The sequence below is a fragment of the Globicephala melas genome, chromosome 8, assembly GCF_963455315.2.
Source record: "Globicephala melas chromosome 8, mGloMel1.2, whole genome shotgun sequence".
Taxonomy (NCBI): domain Eukaryota; kingdom Metazoa; phylum Chordata; class Mammalia; order Artiodactyla; family Delphinidae; genus Globicephala; species Globicephala melas.
In genome coordinates, this window is record NC_083321.1 from 77,050,336 (window position 1) to 77,069,779 (window position 19,444).

General features: G+C 39.8%; 1 protein-coding gene across 8 annotated transcripts in view; it reads left to right on the forward strand.

The window, feature by feature from the left end:
* Positions 1-6,505: 6,505 nt before the first annotated feature.
* YAP1 (Yes1 associated transcriptional regulator) overlaps positions 6,506-19,444 on the forward strand; it is a 107,696-nt gene continuing 94,757 nt past the window's right edge. For all 8 annotated transcript variants that reach the window (XM_030883689.3, XM_030883693.3, XM_030883691.3 and 5 more), the window contains exons 1-2: positions 6,506-6,942; positions 9,767-10,017. In XM_030883689.3, the coding sequence (XP_030739549.1) occupies positions 6,619-6,942; positions 9,767-10,017 (575 nt within the window). In that variant the 5' untranslated portion in view covers positions 6,506-6,618. The remainder of the gene's footprint in view (positions 6,943-9,766; positions 10,018-19,444) is intronic.

Genomic DNA, 19,444 nt, shown 5'->3' on the forward strand with positions numbered 1-19,444 from the left:
TGGGGTCAGGATCCATGCCTCCCACAATGCTTTTTATAAAACTTAATAAGCATTGTAGATAGGATAAGTAATCTATTATATTTTGTCCTTTTAAAAAGGTAGTAGTATGGTGGGATATCTTGGGACCAGGAACTAGAAGCTCTGACTCTGTCACACAGAAGCTGTATGGCTTTGGGCAAGTCATTTACCCAGTGCTAGCCAGTAGAACTTTCTGAGGTTAGGGGAATGTTCTATATCTGTTCTGTCTGATACTGGAGCTGCTAACCACATGTGTAGCTACTGAGCACTTAAAACGTGGCTAGTGTGACCAAAGGAACTGAATTTTCTATTTAATATGCAGCTAGTGGCTACCATTTTGGACAGTGCAGAATAACTTCTCAAGACCATAAGTTCTTGTGTAAAAGCAGGAAGTTGGGCTAAGTGATCTCCTTTGCCTTTTAGTTCTAAAATGCTGTCATTCTAATTCAGCATAAAAAATTCATGTGCATGTTATAAGGGTTCAAATTTTGACTCCCTAAAACTATATTTCTAAAGAATAAATTATACCCTTTTACACATAGAAAGTATGTAAATAATGACCTTCACAAATTTAAATCAAATGTGTATAAATGATGTTTGGGACACTATGTAGCGTATATAGTATCTTAACAACTGAAGAAGAACATGGGGTACTTGGAGAAGAGTCAGAGGACTACAAGAGAAGAATAAAAGTGTTCAGAAACAAGACATTGAGTAAAGGTTAAGTAACTGGGATAGTTTAGAAAAAAAAGACTGTCAGGAGACTTAATAAATGTATTCAGGTATATGAAGAATTATTAGAGATGGTATCCAGATATTTTCCATTAGATAGAACACTAGAAAATTAAGTTAAAGAGGAAATAAGTTATAAATGAAGAGGCACTTTCAGAGTTTGGTATATCAAATTCTCAAAAGACATTTAGATTTTAAATTGTTTTAAAACAATTTTGTGCCACATCGTTGAAGGTATGCATATGTCAAAGTAATAGTCACAAGATGTTAAAACTATAAACAAGTTGGAATCACTGCTTAACAGAGCTTTTAAAATAGGATTAGTGGTTAACTTTCAGGTAAGAATCAAGACATCACCTTTTGAGATCCTTTACACCATGAATATGTTACCAAATAAATAGATTTTTTCAATTCTCAAATACATGTTATATACTAGATATAGATATTTCTAGAATAAATGATGAAATTAAAGGGATACTTATCTATAAATGGTGAAGCATAATGCTTACAAAACATATTTAATATTTATAAAATAAAAACAGAATGTGGAATATCATATAGAGTAGTGGTTCTCAAATGTTAATCACCTAGCGCAGGCTTGTTAAAACCCAGATTGCCGTTTACCTCCAGAGTTTCTGATTCAGTAGGTCTGGGTTATGGCCTAAGCATTTACATTTCTAACAAGTTTTCAGTGATGCTGATGCTGCTGATTTGGGGACCACACCTTGGGAACAATTGATAGAGAATATATTTAGTATTTTTAGAAGACACCTTTCCATTTTTAATATAATTCAGAAAAGTATAGTAAATGAGGAGACTAGTAACCTTTACGTTCAAGCATAGATTTGGAAAGTACAAGCCTGAATTTGATAACCTGTATTGCATAAAGCACTGGAAAGGTGCTTTGGGGCCTCCATTACACACCCCACTTAGTTCTGCCCGAAGTCTGAAGGGCTTCATACTCCAAAATTCTTCACAGCCAGATCTCAGACCAAACTTTAATTTCTCCCATATGGATAATTTTAGCTAGATTTTAGAAGAAAAAGAAATCTGATTTTAAATGATTTTTTTACTACAGTATATATGACTTTACATTAAAAAAAAAAGGAGCCTATTAACCAAAATGCATCTATAGTGCTGAAATATGAAAAAAATATATATAATATATATTTTGAAAGGAGTGGTCCTTCTGTAATAGGCCTGACATGTCCTCTAACACAAAACAGGATTGAGCAATTTACTCATGCCCCCAATCCTTTCTGGATGGTGTCATACCTTTGACGTATTGTTTATTAGTTTAGGCAACCAGCTCACATGGATAGGAACTGGGAGTATAATTGCTCATAAATATTTTTTCTGCTATCAGAGAAGAGTGTCCACTATACAACCAGTGTCAGAAAAACCCATTGAAATGAGTGAAAAGTTGGCATTATAAATTTTACAAAGAAGTATTGTCACACGCTGTGGCTTATCTCTTTTCTAATCCCAGCTCCCCAGCTCCCTACCCCAACTGATACTGTGTAACTAAACAGGGGTGAACATGATTTGGGTTTTTAAAGTAATTACTTGCATATAGATGTCCATTTTTAAAGTGCTTTAAGATGGCCTGTTCTCTAAAATTGGTAAACAAATGACACTTTGTCTTTCTTATTTGCTTAGGCTTATCATAGCTGAAACCTAGGGGAAAAAACCTCAGTCTAACACCGCTTATTGTCACATACCTCAAAATAATGGATTCCGAATTAATGAAGTTCCCCATGCGTTGCAGCATATACCCTTTAGCTGAGTATATAGCTTTGCAGTGACCTGCCTTTAAACACCTGTGTGCTAAATCCCTTTTCCAATTCTGCTTATATCTGTTCAATAATAAGATCAGTAATTTGTACTATTTAAGAAGTGGGTAGCTTACAGCTCTAAAGTAGAGGTAGGGCTACAAGATTTGGGAATCCCTTCTATCCACAACTAGACTGAAACAGTGTTCAAAACCAGCCAGGCTCCTGATCATTATCATATCCACTTATTGTTCACAGTTGTTTCTTGCTATTGTAGAAGAATCTCCTTCAAACCAGAGACTTATCTCATAATTATTGATTAGTGTCTAATGTGGAACACACATGACAATCAACAAAGGCTGTGGCAATAAACATTTTATATTTGAGTATTTAGAACATGAATTAGAATAAAAGAATAATGTCAGGACTATGTTAATTCACAAATACACACAAATTATCTTCTAAATATTAAAGTGGAGAACTCTGAAATAATGTCTCTGAGTTGAATAATGAAGTACTGTCAGGTCAAGCAGAACTTTCTTCAGCAAGCTGTTCCTTAATTTCTCTTCATGCAATTATACCAAGTCAACTGTATCTTGGGCCTTCTTAATCCTCATGATGCAATAATAAAAACTTATTCATACTTATTTAATTTTTGTTATTCTATGAAATAGGCATCATTATACCAATTACTACCAATGCCTGGCACATAATCAGCACTCTACAAGTACTTACACAAATGTTTCATCTCAATTTCATCCACTCCTATAGTTAGCAGACAGTAGGAAGATCCAGAAACAGAAGGGAATAAGCAGAAGCTTTGAGGCTATTGAAGCCATGAGTGAACAGAAATACATGGGGCAATAGAATTGAGGGCACAGATGATTATGAGAGGCTGAAGCAATGAGTTATGATTTCTAAACTGAATTGGGAAGGAAGTGAAAACAGGAGTGATAGGTTCGTAGAAGAGAGAGAAGTTAATAATAAATGAGGTGTGAGTAATTAAGGGAATGGTATAACATAGTTTGATTTCACAACTGGAGTATTTCTGGATGATGGTGGGGTGTGGACAGATAAAGTAGAGAAGAGGGGCCATTGTAGTTGAGAAGGCAAGTCATTGTAACACTAGTGTTTTCAGATAGTGATCTACATGGACTTGAAAATGATCCAGGATAACCTGGGTCTTTGTATGAAGAAGGCAACTCTGTACCTCAAGGTGCCTTGGATTGATAATTGCTCTAAAAGTGGGGCTGGAGAGGAAGAGAGGGGACGAAGGATTGAATCTATGTTATCTTTATCCCTTACTAACCTGTGACTGAAATTTTGTAGATCAGGAATATTCAATTACAAAATCTTGGTTGATGCTACAGAGGTGCTTACAGAACATAACATCACTCCAGACAGCCTTTAAATCCACTTATCAAAGTAATTTTGTTCTCAGTTGAATGGCAGGTGAAACAATATTGAACAAAGCAACCTCTGCTGTACGCTAAGCCCTTTAATTATAGTGTTCATGGTAATAAATACTCTAGTGAAGGGACAGCTTCCATTACAATCCCAGGTTTTCAATAACTTTGGTTCTTAAAAAAAATTTTTTTTCAGTTGGAAATTTTAATGCATAGTTTCTGCCCAAAGGCTTTGTTTGTGTGGATTGATTATTAGATGTGACAGGAAGGGACTGCCAACAGGGTCCCTGAGGGGGACTGCTGCAAAGGAGAGGCCATGTCACTACATGTGAAGTAATCTGTGAACACGGCAAAACAACGATAGCTGACGTTTATGTGGATCTCACCACACACCCAAAACTGCACTAAGTACTTGCTTTATGTCCATTGACTCATTTGTCTCAACATACGAAGTAGGTGTCATTACCTGACCCCAATATTAAAGAAATTAAAGAATAGGAAATAAGTAACTTGTCCGATGTCACAGAGCTAGTAAATTGTGGAACTGGGATCTGAACTCAGATCTCTGGAACTCCAGAACCTATAAATTTGTGGTTAAACGCACTTGACATTTGGAGATGGGGGTGGGGATAAATATAAAAAGCAGTCATGGGCATCATGGAGGCAGATCCCTTTCTTCAGATGAAAGTGTAATCCAGAGCAGTTGATTAGAATCTTGCCGTAAAATCTTGAGGCTCTTTCCCTGGCCTGCCCCACCACACCGAGTGATACAGATCCCTCTTCAGATTTATCCAGGGCATGTCCTGGCTGGAGGAAGAGTTTATTTTTTTGCTCAGGGGACCTTTCCTTGTTTAATCCTGTTTACACATCTGTTTCACTAGCGTTGCAGACAAAATCATTAAAACAGGAAGCTAGTTTTCTTTAGAATGAACTAATGGATTTAAAATCAGAGTGATGTTGCATAACCCTTTTAATACACGAAAAATACTGGGTTGCGTGAATGGCCGCATTGTATGGTATGGAATTATATCTCAGTAAAGCTGCTTTTTAAAAAATCAGAATGTATGAATTAAAAAACAAATTTTGGGGAATTCCCTGGCGGTCCAGTGGTTAGGACTCCGTGCTTCCACTGCAGGGGGCACGGGTTCGCAAGAGGCGCCGTCAAACAAAAAAACAAAAAAAACCCAACAAATTTTCATTGCTTTTGAGTGATTTCAAGTGAACTCCTTGCATATATGACACTGCCGCAAAGAGAACCAGGTGCCTGGGGTGAGCTCCTCACCCGTTCATTTCTTATTCGGTCAACTTTAAGAGAATCCACCCTTGTGCCAGGCACAGGGATAACAAAGAGAGGTAGGCTCCCATCCCCTCAAGGATGAAAGACAGGTACACCGAGGAATGCTTGCAACTGAAGTTAAACACTGAGTTTTTCCGTTGAGATTTTCAAGACTGTGTTTCAAGTCTGAGCACTAAAAAAGTTTTCACTTTTAAAAAAGGCAGTTTTTGGTTATTTAGTAAATCACACTGAGTCACAGATCTAGTCTTAAAGCTTCAAATTACAGAAATCGTTTATCCCTTTCAAGTGGGTTTTGAATATTGAGTGGAAAGAAAATCAAGTTAATGTTAAGAAAAAATGGACCCTTATTAAAATCAATGTCTGTTACGGGTACCATTTTAAATTCAACCTAGTTTGAGGATTTGAGCCCACACTGACACTCCAGTTGGTCAAGTCGGGCAAAAGCGGGGAGGGTTTAAGTGGATTTATACGTCCCCTCCCAACTTCTTTCGGCCTTGGCCGTTTCGCATCTCGGGGCGAGCTGGAAACCTTTCAGCCTTTCCTGAGAACTGGCGGGGAAGGGGCCGGGCTGGGAGGGAGGACTTCCTGCGGCCAAGGGCGGCCGCGTTCGCCGCAGAGATCAGAGCTCCGACCCAGACCAGACCCAACGTTGGTCGTCGGGCCGGCCGCCCTCCCGGCGCGGATCGCCAGGCACGCTCCCCGCCGCGGCCGCCCCCAGGCCCCAGCCCCATGAAGCACTGTGGAGGCCCGGCCCGCTGGCGGGCTGGTCACGTGCGGCCGGGAGGGGCGTTGGAGGCCGGGAGTCTGCAGGAATGTAGTTAACTTGCAGGGGAAAGTTTCCCTCCGCGGATGGCCGCGGATCCTGTGCGGGCGGGCGCGCAGAGGAAGGAAGAGCCGGGAGGAGGCGGAGCCGCGAGCGGCTCGGGCGGGCGGTTCTCTCAACTTTAGTTTTGGCGTTTGAGGCGAGTTTCTGTCTCAGTCGGGCGCAGCCGCCGCCGGGGAAAAGAAAGGGAGGAAGGAAGGAAGGAACAAGAAGAGGAAATAAGAGAGAAAGGGGGAGGGGAAAGGCAACTAGCTGTCCGGCATCCGTCAAGGGCGTGAAGGAAAAAAGTTCTCGGGCGCGCAGGTCCGGGTCTCTCGCAGCCCCTCCCGAAGCGCAGCCGCCAGACCAGTGGAGCCGGGGCGCAGGGCGGGGGCGGAGGCGCCGGGGCGGGGGATGCGGGGCCGCGGCGCAGCCCCCCGGCGCTGAGAGCAAGGCGAGCGCCGCTCCCGCCGCCCAGCGCCGCCGGCCCGCCACCCTCGCCGGTTCTCCCATCTCGGCCCGTCGAGCCGGGGCGCCCAGGCGGAGCCCTTGCCCGCCTGGTCGGGGTGCGCGTCGGGGGAGGGAGAAACCATGGATCCCGGGCAGCAGCAGCCGCCGCCTCAGCCAGCCCCCCAGGGCCAAGGGCAGCCGCCCGCGCAGCCCCCCCAGGGGCAGGGCCCGCCGTCCGGGCCCGGGCAGCCGGCACCCCCGGGGTCCCAGGCGGCACCGCAGGCCCCCCCCGCCGGGCACCAGATCGTGCACGTCCGGGGGGACTCGGAGACCGACCTGGAGGCGCTTTTCAACGCCGTCATGAACCCCAAGACGGCCAACGTGCCCCAGACTGTGCCCATGAGGCTCCGGAAGCTGCCTGACTCCTTCTTCAAGCCTCCAGAGCCCAAGTCCCACTCCCGACAGGTAACCTGGCCGCCCCTCTCCCCACTTTCCCGTCGGGCGGGCCCCAGGCCCGGGGGCGCTCGGGAGCGGCGGCCGCGAGCCCTGGCCGCGGAGGGGGGTTCCGGGAGCGCTAGAGAGGTGGGGATGGGGGCTCGCGGAGAGGCGGGGGGACTGGAGGCGCCCGCCGGCCGCGGCTACGGGCTCCCCACTCCTCCCGGAGTCCGGGGCCGAGATTTGTTTTTCCCCTTGTAGTTTCTCTCTGCGGTTGCAGCCCCGGGGGGCGTGCTTTTCCCTGCCTTTTCTTTCTTCCTGGGGTTCTCGGGAGGTTGGCGGGAGTGGCAGGGGAGGTGGGGAGGAAGGAAGGGGGTGGGGAGAGTCGGGCCCGGGCCGCGGTGGGCTTGCACAATGCGCGCGCCGCCGCGCTCCGCACCTTCGCTCCCTCCGCCGCCGCCGCCGCGGGGCCGGGGAGGGGGAGGGGGGCCTCTGGCATCTGTGTGTGGGTGAGCTGCCAGCGGCGGCCGAGTTTGTGAAGTTGAGCCCTGGGCCCCCTTTCCTTCGGGGCCTCTCGGTCCACTTCAGTCTCCTAGGGAGTCAAATAATTGTTCTCTTGTTTTCCAGTGTTGATTAGGGGTGGGGGTTGAACCAGTCCATTTAGTTTCTCGCTCTTTCTCCCCCTCCCCCTCCCAAAAGCATTTATTTTCTTCGCGGCCCCGGCGCTTTCTGAATACAGGATCCAGACTTTCCTGGAAGTTGTTTATGGAGTTAGTGCTTTCACCCCTGCCCTTACCTAGCGCCTTGGAAGTCAGGCAGGCTTACTCTTATCAAACTTAGTTGGTTCACGTGTTGGCTTCCCCGTTGGAGACTATTATTTACAGTTTGCCGAAATGCTTTTAAATTAGCCACATCTACACGTTGCGCAGGACCTGAGTTGAGCTTTACCGTGCTTTGGTTTTAACAGAAGCCTTTGATAACGCACTGCAGGTTGACTCATAGGCCGAGTCCTGCCTAGTTCAACTGTGATTAGAAGTTAATGTTTGGGAAGTGATGACTAATTCGAGGCTCGCCATTGCTCTTTAATTCTTATTGAGGATATGAACATGGCTGTTCCACATACACAACGTTCGATTACTTTGTCAACGTGATCCAACATTAAAGTGAAACTATTATGAAAGTGTTAACATTCTGACCTGTCCCAGAAGATTTGTTTAGTGTAGGTTTTTATTCCTTTCCTTACTTTTTTAAAAAGAGCTTGCTTCAGGCTAAACTTCAGCATAGGAACTTTGTCCAGAAGTTAATTGGTTTTCCAAATACTGCGATGTAGTTAGTCCATTCGGCTGTAACTTGAGTGGGAAGAACAGTTATCGCCCCACTCCCATCGCCCCTCCTATTTGCAGCAGGCCTGTGGTGTGTTCTCCTGCCTCAGACCAAGGGGTTTTGGAACTCAGAAAAACTCACTTAACCTGCTGACAAAAACCTGCGTTAAGGAAGAGGAAGGAAAAACAATTTAGCAGCTTGCCCCAAATACTTCAATTTGTAAGAAGTAGACTTAGGTATGCTTTTTTCTCTTACCCCTGGAAATGAGTTTCTGCACTCATTATGGGTAAAAATGTGTTGGCATTGCACCCCACAGTCTACACGACTATGCTGTTAGTTAATATGTTTTGAAAGTATAATACCCATAGGAGATTGAATTCCCCATTTTGTGGCATCTATAAGCCGTAAAGAATTGCAACTAAAAGTTGCAATACTTATTTTTCTAGTAAATAATTGCACAGTAATTTATATCAGCAGTTTATGGATTCATACTATTCATAATCTATTGTAGTTTTATTTGTTTTAATGCCTTTTTTATCCAAATGTCGTGCATCTATAAATTTGACTTTTTATTTCTGCTAATGAGTCCTAATTCATTCTGATTGGAAACTCAGAATGTACATGATTTAACATCAAGGCGTAGATGCATCTGCTGATTGCTTTTAGTCTTCCTTACTTGCCTATATGAATCTAGGAAATTCTAACTTTTTGATAAACCCTAACTCTTCAGTTAAGGAATTTAAATAACTGTACTAGATTATGAATACTACAAATGTGGGTTGTAAATACTATTGTTCACAAATTATTGGATATAAATTCATATACTCATTTTTCCATCATGAAAAAAAGCTATTTAACAAACGAGAAAACTTGAGGCTCAGAGATTATGATATTGTTCAGTGTCACACTAGACAGCTTGGACTGGAACCCAGAACTTTAGGGTCTGAGTTCAGGATTTTTTCTGCTACTACACAGTTGTAAATATGTTTGTAAATTCTTAAGTTATATTGTAATGGAATTGTTGGCATCTTTATCATCTAGGTACAAATATATGGCTGGGTTTTTATTTCATTCATTAGGAGGCTTTTAAGAATATTCGGATGTTTCTGGATCTTTTGTATTCCTTAAAAGTTGTATAAATTTTGATGGTTGCTTTATTGATGACATTTGTCCATGGTGAGAAAAAAATGACAACTGTTGTGTGTTTAGGACTTGGCTTGGAAAAAACATTCACTATGTAAAACCTAGTTTAAAAAAAAGAAAGAAAAAGAATCCATAGCTATATTCCTTGGGTTTTGTTTATACCTAGAACATTTTAGAACTTGGAAAAGCACCCACACTGCCTTGGCCTTCACGTAAACATTTAAAAGTATCCATCTGCAAACCTGTATTCCTCTGTGTCAAATATTAAATGTTGAAATGTGCCTTTGGATTTAGAATTTCATTGCAACCAAATATCTATCTAAGAAATCTAAAGGGACTCTCTTTGAAAACAAATTTTAAGAAATCTTTGTTTTAATATTCCTAATAGGCCAGTACTGATGCAGGCACTGCAGGGGCCCTGACTCCACAGCATGTTCGAGCTCATTCCTCTCCAGCTTCCCTGCAGCTGGGAGCCGTATCTCCTGGGACATTGACACCCACGGGAGTAGTCTCTGGCCCAGCAGCTACACCCACTGCTCAACACCTTAGACAGTCTTCTTTTGAGATACCTGATGACGTACCTCTGCCAGCGGGCTGGGAGATGGCAAAGACATCTTCTGGTCAGAGATACTTCTTAAAGTAAGTGAAAATAATGGTAGGAGATAATTTTCTGGTACAAAGATATAAAACGTCATTTATTTTTATATTGTACTTAATATTTATGTCAAGCTCAGTTATATCTTCCATAATTCTTTTTTCAGTTCAGTATGAGCTAAATACCTTCTTTAGGTAATGTTTTGAAAGCTTTATGGATTCCTGGTTCATAACCTTTTAATAATCTTTTATTTTGTGGCAATTTGGATGTTCTCCTTTTGAGTTTGTGCCAAACCTATTAACTAGCCTAGCTCAAAACTGAAAGGATACCATGAAGAATTTCAAATTGTGAGAGTTTTGGGGCTGGCATAGGTTTATGAGTATGTGCAGTACTACTTACCTTTTTCTACCATTTTACTGGTAGAAGAGACCTATAAAAATAAGGAGGAATTTCCTAGGAGTCTAATATTATAGTACTTTACGTTGTGAGATGACAGACCCTTTAGCTGCAGTTTGATGTGATTTACCAGTTTGTTTTTCCCTCAAAGGGTAAAGAGAAATATGAATTTTCCCGCTTGATATACAAGCTCAGTGTCAAACTTCTTCGAGCTAGCAGGCCTTCAAAACAGAATCTCTCTTCTCTGGGAAAACAAAAACAAAGCCATTGGGTTATTTGTTTTTATCAGCCTTATTTTTTTGTGTGTTTAAAAAAATGGCAAAATTTCATTGAAGCTGAAAAGATCAAAATAGAATTTCGTCCCTTCTTGTTTTGAAATTATAGGTAGGACCTTAATATTTTTATTTGGTGTGTTTGGAATAAGTATATACAAAATGTTTCCTAAAAGTAATTATTATAGACTGAAATTGATGTTTTCAAAAAGTTGCTTACTTAGTATTGTTTAATCATGTTGAGATAATAAAGTAAAAAACAGTCCAAGTTTTGATTGTGATCTGTCCTGACAGTCTACTCCTAAGGGAAATGTAACATTTATTCATTAGATCAGATAATACAATAATGATATTGTTTTGTTGTGTGTCTTAGTATTTTATATTGATTGTCTTTTGGGGCAGATTGTTACTTTGCAGTGTAAGATGCAGTTTTGTGACAAGCTTATTTAGAAGAGCAGAGGAAAAAGTTTGATCTTAAAAAGTTTCTGCAGTTTTTTGCCCCTTTTCCTCCAACTTTTTTCTTATATTTTAAATTCGTTTTCTGGTGTCCTGGTATCCATTTCAAAGGGTCAGGTTTCAACCAGAACAATAAAGGGCCTGAGACTGGAAAGTACACACAAGTCTGGCAGACTCATCTGCATGAGCAAGATTATTTGTTCTCAAGCAGACATCCAGAGTAAATGATTGAAAGAGCTACTAGCTGTGAGGGATGTGTCTTGAAGGGAAAGGAGTGGAAACAAACCAGGTTGTTAGGAAAAAGAAAGGCTGTACTTTTTTGAACCTCTCCCTGCTGGGTCACATGCTGACCTGGGGAGATTTTTAAACAGCTTAATAGCTGGCTTGCCTCTCTTCTTTGGTTGATGTTATAGCTAAAAGTCTATGATTAAAGAGCAACATTTATGCTCCTCTTTTAGTCTTTTGTATCTTGTAATAATTGCTTCTAGGTGACATGGGCCTACATTTTTATTATTTTGAATGATCTTTTTGTTTTGACCTGAAATGTTCTATACTTTATTTTTTAGTTTCCAATGGTTCTTCCTTTGAGAAGTGTTTCTCTCAAAGATGGATTAATGAAGGGTATACACACGCACACACCACACCACCCCAAGCACCCCGCTCAAGTGAGCCTGTAGCAAAGGTAAACCAGGACAAAATGATACGAAAATTATGCCATATGGATAATGGTTACCATGGAAATGAAAAACTGGGAAGAAGAGAGATAAACATGATTATTCTTTAAGATTTTTGAGGGATTCTCACGTGGAAGTAAAAGTAGATTTATTATATGAGAAACATGAAGATTTTTGACACCATGGAATAATTTTCTCATATCAAACCTTCAGGAATAGAAATGTTTTCCCTGTTAGATGTGTCTTGGTCAGTAAAAGCAGGCAAAATCATTGATTATTTGGTACGTGTCAGGAAATGCAGGGAAACAACTAGTTGTTGTCTTGCGACCTTAGATGAATGACTTTGAAGTCAGTTGGCCCATCCTATTGTTTCAAGGCAGCATAATTACTGAAGGATTATAGGTAGGCAACTATTGGGATTTTTAAAGCCCTGCCTAGGTCAGTGAGATTTTCCGAGGAAGACTTGTACCTTAGGTTGGCAAGTGATAAGGAGGAAGTATGGTACTGGCTACATTTATCAATGACACATATTCAAGTTCTGGTATGATTGTGAAGTATTTTTAAAAAGCTTAGTCTGTATATTGGGTATATTTGTTCTACTGAATTTACTGTTTAAAACTAATTTCTTCAACATTGTGTATTGAGCTTTATTTTAAAAGAATTCTTTTATTGCTCTGAGAATTATTGCTTTCTTCATCTGTCTTATAGTTTTCCTACAGGAAATAGTTCTTCAAGTAGTTGGTCAACAACTTCCTATTTCTTTATAAGCTGCTGAATAACTTCCTGAATTAGTATTCTATAATATTTCTTGGTACAAGGAGTGCTCTTACTTCTCAGATTTATTTTATTGACTCTGATGCCTTGCAACTATTACCACATACAAAGAACTTCTTGTGTAAAATGTACCATATAGGACCTTATAATTTGATTTTAGAAATCTCATCCAGTAATTTTAGAAGTGTGGAGATTTGCATTGTTTTAATAATCTTCTAATTTTTAAGAAGTCATTTTTGTTTCATTTCTACTATCTATCATTTTCTGAATAACTGGCCTCAGTGTTTTTAATCCTTGAAGATTCAAGGTTTCTTGTGGCTGGGATTTTATTAAAATTATTGAGTATCTTGATTCACAGTTTAAAAAGGTATGTTTTTCAGAGATTTTTTGCATTCTGCAACATATAACTCAGCCAATATTCCAACATTAAATGAACTTACCTTGCAGGTGTTATTAATTGCTACAAATGGTTTGATTCTTTTTCTATTGACCATGTATCTTGTTTCAGAAGTGAATGCTCCACTGCCCTAATTAAAGCTACTTCAGACATGTATCAATTAAAGGAGATGAATTAAACTGTTTCTTGTTATCGTAATTTGGTCTTGCTTCTTCTCCCAAACACTTGCCCAGCAGAAGACTATGAACACATACAGTGTATACATTGTTACCGTAATAAAGACTAGATGTTTTAAAAAGGAACAGTTTCATTGAGAATAAGGCTGTTCTCTTTTTGGTTTCTTGTTATATCAAATGTAATCCAAATGATTTCCCTTTAAGAATGAAACGCTTGTAATATTGCCCTTAACTGTTGATTAAGCTGCCAAAAGAAAAAAATAACCATAAACAGTTGAAATTGCAATCACAAAACATTTCCCTAATATAATAAGTCAGTTATACTTCAGTTTTAAAAATCCGAAAGCAGAGTATTTCCCTATTTGAGGGAAGGACTGTCCCTGCCCATTTATCTTGCTGATTGAGGCTGAGTGGAGAAAGGAGATAAAAGTATGCCCTCAGCTCTCAGAAAAAATGCTTGCTTCTGCTTGGTGGGTGGGCACCCCGGGGAAGAATGGCCCATGGTGCCACAGTGATTTAGGTAGAAAAATGCTGGTGAATCTGTTGGATACAGTGGTAGAAAAAAAAAAAAAAAACAGTTGGAAGATAGTGGATGTGACAGTAAATAGAACATAGAGTTTAGTTTATTTACTGGGGGAAATAATGAGTATTTTTAGAGTGAACTAAAAAAGTACTTAACCTTTATCAAACTAGATGTTTAATTTCAGCAAACTCAATTAGCTGCAAGATGGTAGGCAAATTTTCTTTAAAAAGTAACATTGAAAGCATATTTCTCCCCCAAAGCTTCATGTTAACTATAAAGAAAAAAGCCTAGGTAATATTCAAATAGTTGAAACTTTAAAAAGTTTTTGAAACCCTGAGGTCAGTCTTCATTAGTAATGTAGAAGAATGTTTTACAGTATAGTTGGAAAAATAATGTAAATTAGCATCCCCAAATAGTAATGCTAGTATGACTCTGAAATGTATTTTATCTTAAGACTTTTGGGAAGAGGTAAACTCTAAATCTAACCTTTTAGTTGTCAAAATATTTAGTGAAGTTTAGGCTTAGGGCAAATCAAAGTGAAGTTGTTTTAAAAATCAGTTAAGATTATTCAAACTTAATTTGCTACCTTCAGTAATAGCATAATTTAGCCATTAATTATGACTTGAAAGTTTAATAGTAGTTGAGTAGCATTGTATAAAGGAGGGTCTTAAAGAGCTGTGTGGTTCAATAACTATGGTTACTAAGTGATGCACTTTTTACAAGAAAGGCTTCTGATTCGAGGATTGATCGGAACTTCAAGCCACGAAAGGGACGTTGCTGTTTTTATGAAGAATTGCTTCGTGGTTCTGCTCAAGTACTGTAGCACCAAGTTTCCTGGGAACAAGTACTGCTACCGTGGAAGCACTTCTATTTGCGTAGGGCTTCACCCCTTCTAAAAGCAAACAAAAGAAGTTTGGTATAAATCACAATGGTCTTTTTTTATTCCCTTCTCTTTAATATTTTACACAAAAGTGGTCAGTAGTTTAATCCTTATTTGGCTTTTAGCATGAGAAGCATCATAATCTTTAACACATCAAATAATAAGATGTTGTTTCTCTGAATAATGTTGCAAATTAACAAAATAATGCAAATAGGCGTATCTATTTAAAATATTGCTGTTTTCTTCCACCAAATATTTTCAGTGCTTTATTTGTGGTTAGTGCTGTTACTTACCTATTTTCACTTTAGTGTGCTTCTTTTTTTCTTCACAGGATAGTGTTAGTCAATAGACTTTTCAGATTTTTCAACTGGGTCTTGCTTTGCGGGTGGTGAGGGTACATTTTGTTAAAAGCTCCTTTCTTCCTCTTTCAATTTCTTACTTAACCCAAGGTGAGGAGATTTTTGATTATTTTTAAAGTAAGGTCTTTCTTTATCCAGTAAATATACGTTTTAGAGAATGAGCTTTTTGATACATGCATGAAAACTTACTATAGACTAGTTGATCTGGGCTTCAGAGTAAAAATGGCTTTCTTCAGAGTGCTACTTTGTGCTTTCACACAATTGAATGTGGATTTACGAAGTTCTTTGAAATGTAACTTCTCACATATCCTGAAGTGACTGTAGTATGAAGCAGGGTTTTGGGAAGGAGCTAAACCCTATCTAGGAGGTGGGGGTAAGAGGTGGATTTTTTTTTTCTGTACAAGCATGAATATGGGGTTCTTTTGTTTTATATTTATAAAAGTTCTTCCTTCCTTCGCTTCTTTCCCCATGTATCTGATTTTGTGGATTTTTAATAAGGTGTATTTTTTTAATTACAAAAGTAACACATGTTCATTAGAGAGAATTGGAAAATTCAGGAAAGGAGAAAGTTTGGGAGGAAGCACCTAGATTCTTCTGCCAAGGAGAGATGGTTGAACATACTTGTTTATATAGTCTTATCTATAAACATATATTTTGAAATTTAATTTTAGGGGAGTAACATATACATAGATTCAGAAAATCCCTTAGTGCTCTTAGGGTTATAATGAAAAAGAGCAGTTTTAACTCACTTTTCTTTATCTATGGCTTGCATTCTCCAGAGGCAAACATTTCCAGCTCCTTTGAGATTTTCCCCCCTTTTAAAAATTCCATATTTATAGAACACGTTACACTACCATTTAAATTTTTTTTTTTTTACTGTACGCGGGCCTCTCACTGTTGTGGCCTCTCCCGTTGCGGAGCACAGGCTCCGGACGCGCAGGCTCAGCGGCCATGGCTCACGGGCCCAGCCGCTCCGCGGCATGTGGGATCTTCCCAGACCGGGGCACGGACCTGTGTCCCCTGCATTGGCAGGCGGACTCTCAACCACTGCGCCACCAGGGAAGCCCTAAAATTCATTGTAAAGATTACATTGTTTGGAAACTCAGTCTTCAGTGTGAGTGGTGCCCTTTAAAGTTTTGCAGTATAGTTGCCCTAACTGTCCTTTGGTCCTAGGAAAGATTTCTTTTATTAGTTCCCGGATAATTTCTTCCAGTCTTTTTAATCTTTTCGCTGTTTCTGGAATTCCTGCTTGTCAGAATAACTCTTGAATTTTCTTATCTTTCCCGCCTTTTGTTATGCTTTCTGGGAGATTCCTTCAACTTTAGCTTTTAATTTTTCAGTTTTTTTTTTCACCCCAAAAAGGTATTTATCGTTCTTAATTTCCAGGGAATCTTTTCTGAGTTCATTGTTCCTTTGTTATTTTTAATAACATGCTGTTCTTATTTCATGGATGTAGTAATATAATATCTCTCTAAGGATATTATAGTGGGTGTTTCTTTTTAAATTTTTTCTGCTTTCAATGTCTTAAGTAGGCTTCACTGGAGAGTAATGTAACAGGAACCAACCAGGCCCTGAAGTGGTGGGAGGCCCTAAATGTCATTATCTTTGTTAGGTTCTCTTGTAGTGGTCAGTTTCTCCAGATAAAAATCTGGCAGTCCCCTCTCTAGAGAGCATTGCTGGTGGTAATGGGTGTTAAGATGGAGAGCCAGTGTTTTAGGGTTGGGAGTGTGGGGTTTCATCCTTGCTCTTGGCTGTGCCAGGTATGTGAATCCAGATCCTCTTAGTCTACTTCTCTGGAACATGAATTTCCCATTTCCTGCTTAGGCCAGGGAGGGGGTGTGCACTAGATTTTTAAAAGTTCTTTGTAGGCTTGATTTTTGTGAATCCAATTTTGCAATTATTAGGTTGACTCTATAAAGTTGCCAGTTTTCTAAGCCCCAAACAGTAACTACTGCCAATTTCGTATTATTTGACTTAAATATTACAGGATCACTTTTTTTTAACTAGTTTTTTTTTAAAACATATTTATTCTTTGTTTGTTTATATATTTGGCTGCGCTGGGTCTTAGTTGTGGCGCGTGAACTCTTAGTTGCAGCGTGCCAACTCTTAGTAGAGGCATGTGGGATCTAGTTTCCTGACCAGGGATCAAACCCTGGGCCCTCTGCATTGGGAGCACAGAGTCTTAGCCAGTGGATCACCAGGGAAGTCCCTACAGGATCACTTTTAAATCAGTACTTAAATAAATGCTTTTACCAGGCAAATGATTACTTCAATGACATTGGTCTTCAGCATCGGTTTTGCTACTTTAAATCTTCATATGTTAGATTTTCTTAAAGGGGGGAACTGTGTACTTTGACACTGGGGTGCTTGGCATCCAGCAGTGTATGAATTTGTTCAGAGGGTTTGGATTCTGAAATAGTGTGAAGGGGCAGAGAGACTGGAGACTTAATTCCTATTTGTACATAGAATAATGGAGCTGATCCTATCTGTTTTTATGTCATTTTCAAGTTTTTTGTCTAGTATACACAACTTAAAAAAGTTGGGCTTTAAAGTAAAATAGCCTTATGAAATCAGTGCATCTGTTTTCTTTCATTCCTTCCTTTCAGCTGGTTTTCATCAATATAGATGGTAGGATAAAGAAAATATTTATGCATATCTAAGTTCATTAAATAGTTATTGGTATACTTATGTAGGTTAACCCCCAGAGGTGTATAACTTGGTTTTATCTTAGTTTAGGTTGTTGCTTTCCCTAGCAAGTGCTCTTTTGATAGCTCAGAAAAGTAGCCTGTGCTGTCTTCAGTAGGCCATTGTAGATGTCATAGAGTAATAGTAATAGAGTGTTTTTTACATATAAACTAACCATGGAGATGTAAGTAGTTAGAATTTTATGAAAACTGGGTTTAGGTTAAAATGGATTCACTATAGGTAGTAACAGAGATGTGTTAGGACCCTTTGTTGTTGATCTCAAGTGAAATTTCTTCAGATCCACTTTTCCAGCAATCTCTTCCTTGAGTAGTTAAAAAGCAGTTACATATGGACATTTTTTTATAGAAGAGGAGGAAGCAAACCTTTTAAAATCTGCATAAAATCTTAATTGACCAATGCAAAATCAGACCAGAACACTCTAACATCAGAGAAGAGTGCTAAATGATACTGAAAAGGCAGATACCTGGGGGTTGTAAAAGGTATTAAGTTGAATGGGGTAGAGGAATGGAACAGAATTAACACAACTTAGTTAAACAAGTAAAGAAGTGTGTTAAAATAGCAAAGTACTAATGTTAGAAATGAGCTAAATGAGATTTCTGAGACCTTGCCTGGTACTAATCCTTACCAGTGATAGGGTCACAGTTAAGATTTACCAAGCTCTCCTGGCTAATTTTTTTTTTCTAAGATGGAAAAAAAAAAAAAATCTGTGGAAGAGTTGGCCAAAATACAGATGTTTCTGTTTTTCCTCTACACATGTTCAGACTGATACAGGTTATGTTTCTGAAATCGTGTAGTCTGGATGAGCTCCAGATGATGTAATAGGATCTGTTAACCCCTCCCAGCCGGAGGGTGTGCAGACTTTCCTGTTAAGACTGGTACAAATCTCTTCTTGTGGGTGATACAATAATCACTGTTTCTAGACAATGATATGTGAAATTAATATTATTGTCCTCAAACACAATATTGTCCTTCAGACACAGAAGACAAAGCATGCCCTTTGTGTACCTGTCTATTCTTCAGTTTTCAGTTAATGCCCATCACACTACAGATAAGAATTTGCCCAGCTCCCTCTACTCCCTCAAACACAGGGTGATTTTGCTCAAAAAAGACCCACTTGGTTCTGGGTGGTGTGTGTTGGGTCACTTACATTAACGTGGTTGTGGTTTCTTTCACCCTGCTTATTCTTAGTTAGCTTCTTTGAATTCAGTATGTGTGCTTAGTGGTCTCTTCATTTCATAAACGCTTAACCTCTTGGTTTTATGTAGCAGGCATTGTTTAAGGGTTCACTGAGTTCCCCTCTGTAGAGTTGGGACAATATTAATAATATATCAGTCTTGATAGACCAGGTGGGTCTCAAGACACCATTCATTGCAAGTCATCTTGTTTACCTTTTCATTGCTAACTATCTCTCAATGGAGAAGCTGTGGAGGCTAACTAACTATAAGCTCAATAAAGATAGATTTTGTCTTCTCTGTTCAGCCTTGTGTATGTAGCTCTTGATATATTTATTGGTAGATGATGTCCCTTAGGCTGCTCATTTATTTCAGTCTATTGGTTGATAGTCACCCTGATTGATGCCTATAGTCCCTGCTTAATTATTATTGCTGTGTAACTCCATGCTAAAAAGATGCTAGAGTATTTACTTGTGTATTTTTAAAGTTAATTTTGTAAGTTTGAGATTATTCTTAAACTCAAATAACTACAACTATTAAAAAAGATAATTGTGGGACTTCCCTGGTGGCGCAGTGGTTAAGAATCCGCCTGCCAGTGCAGGGGACACGGGTTCGATCCCTGGTCGGAGAAGATCCCACATGCTGCAGAGCGACTAAGCCCGTGTGCCACAACTACTGAGCCTACA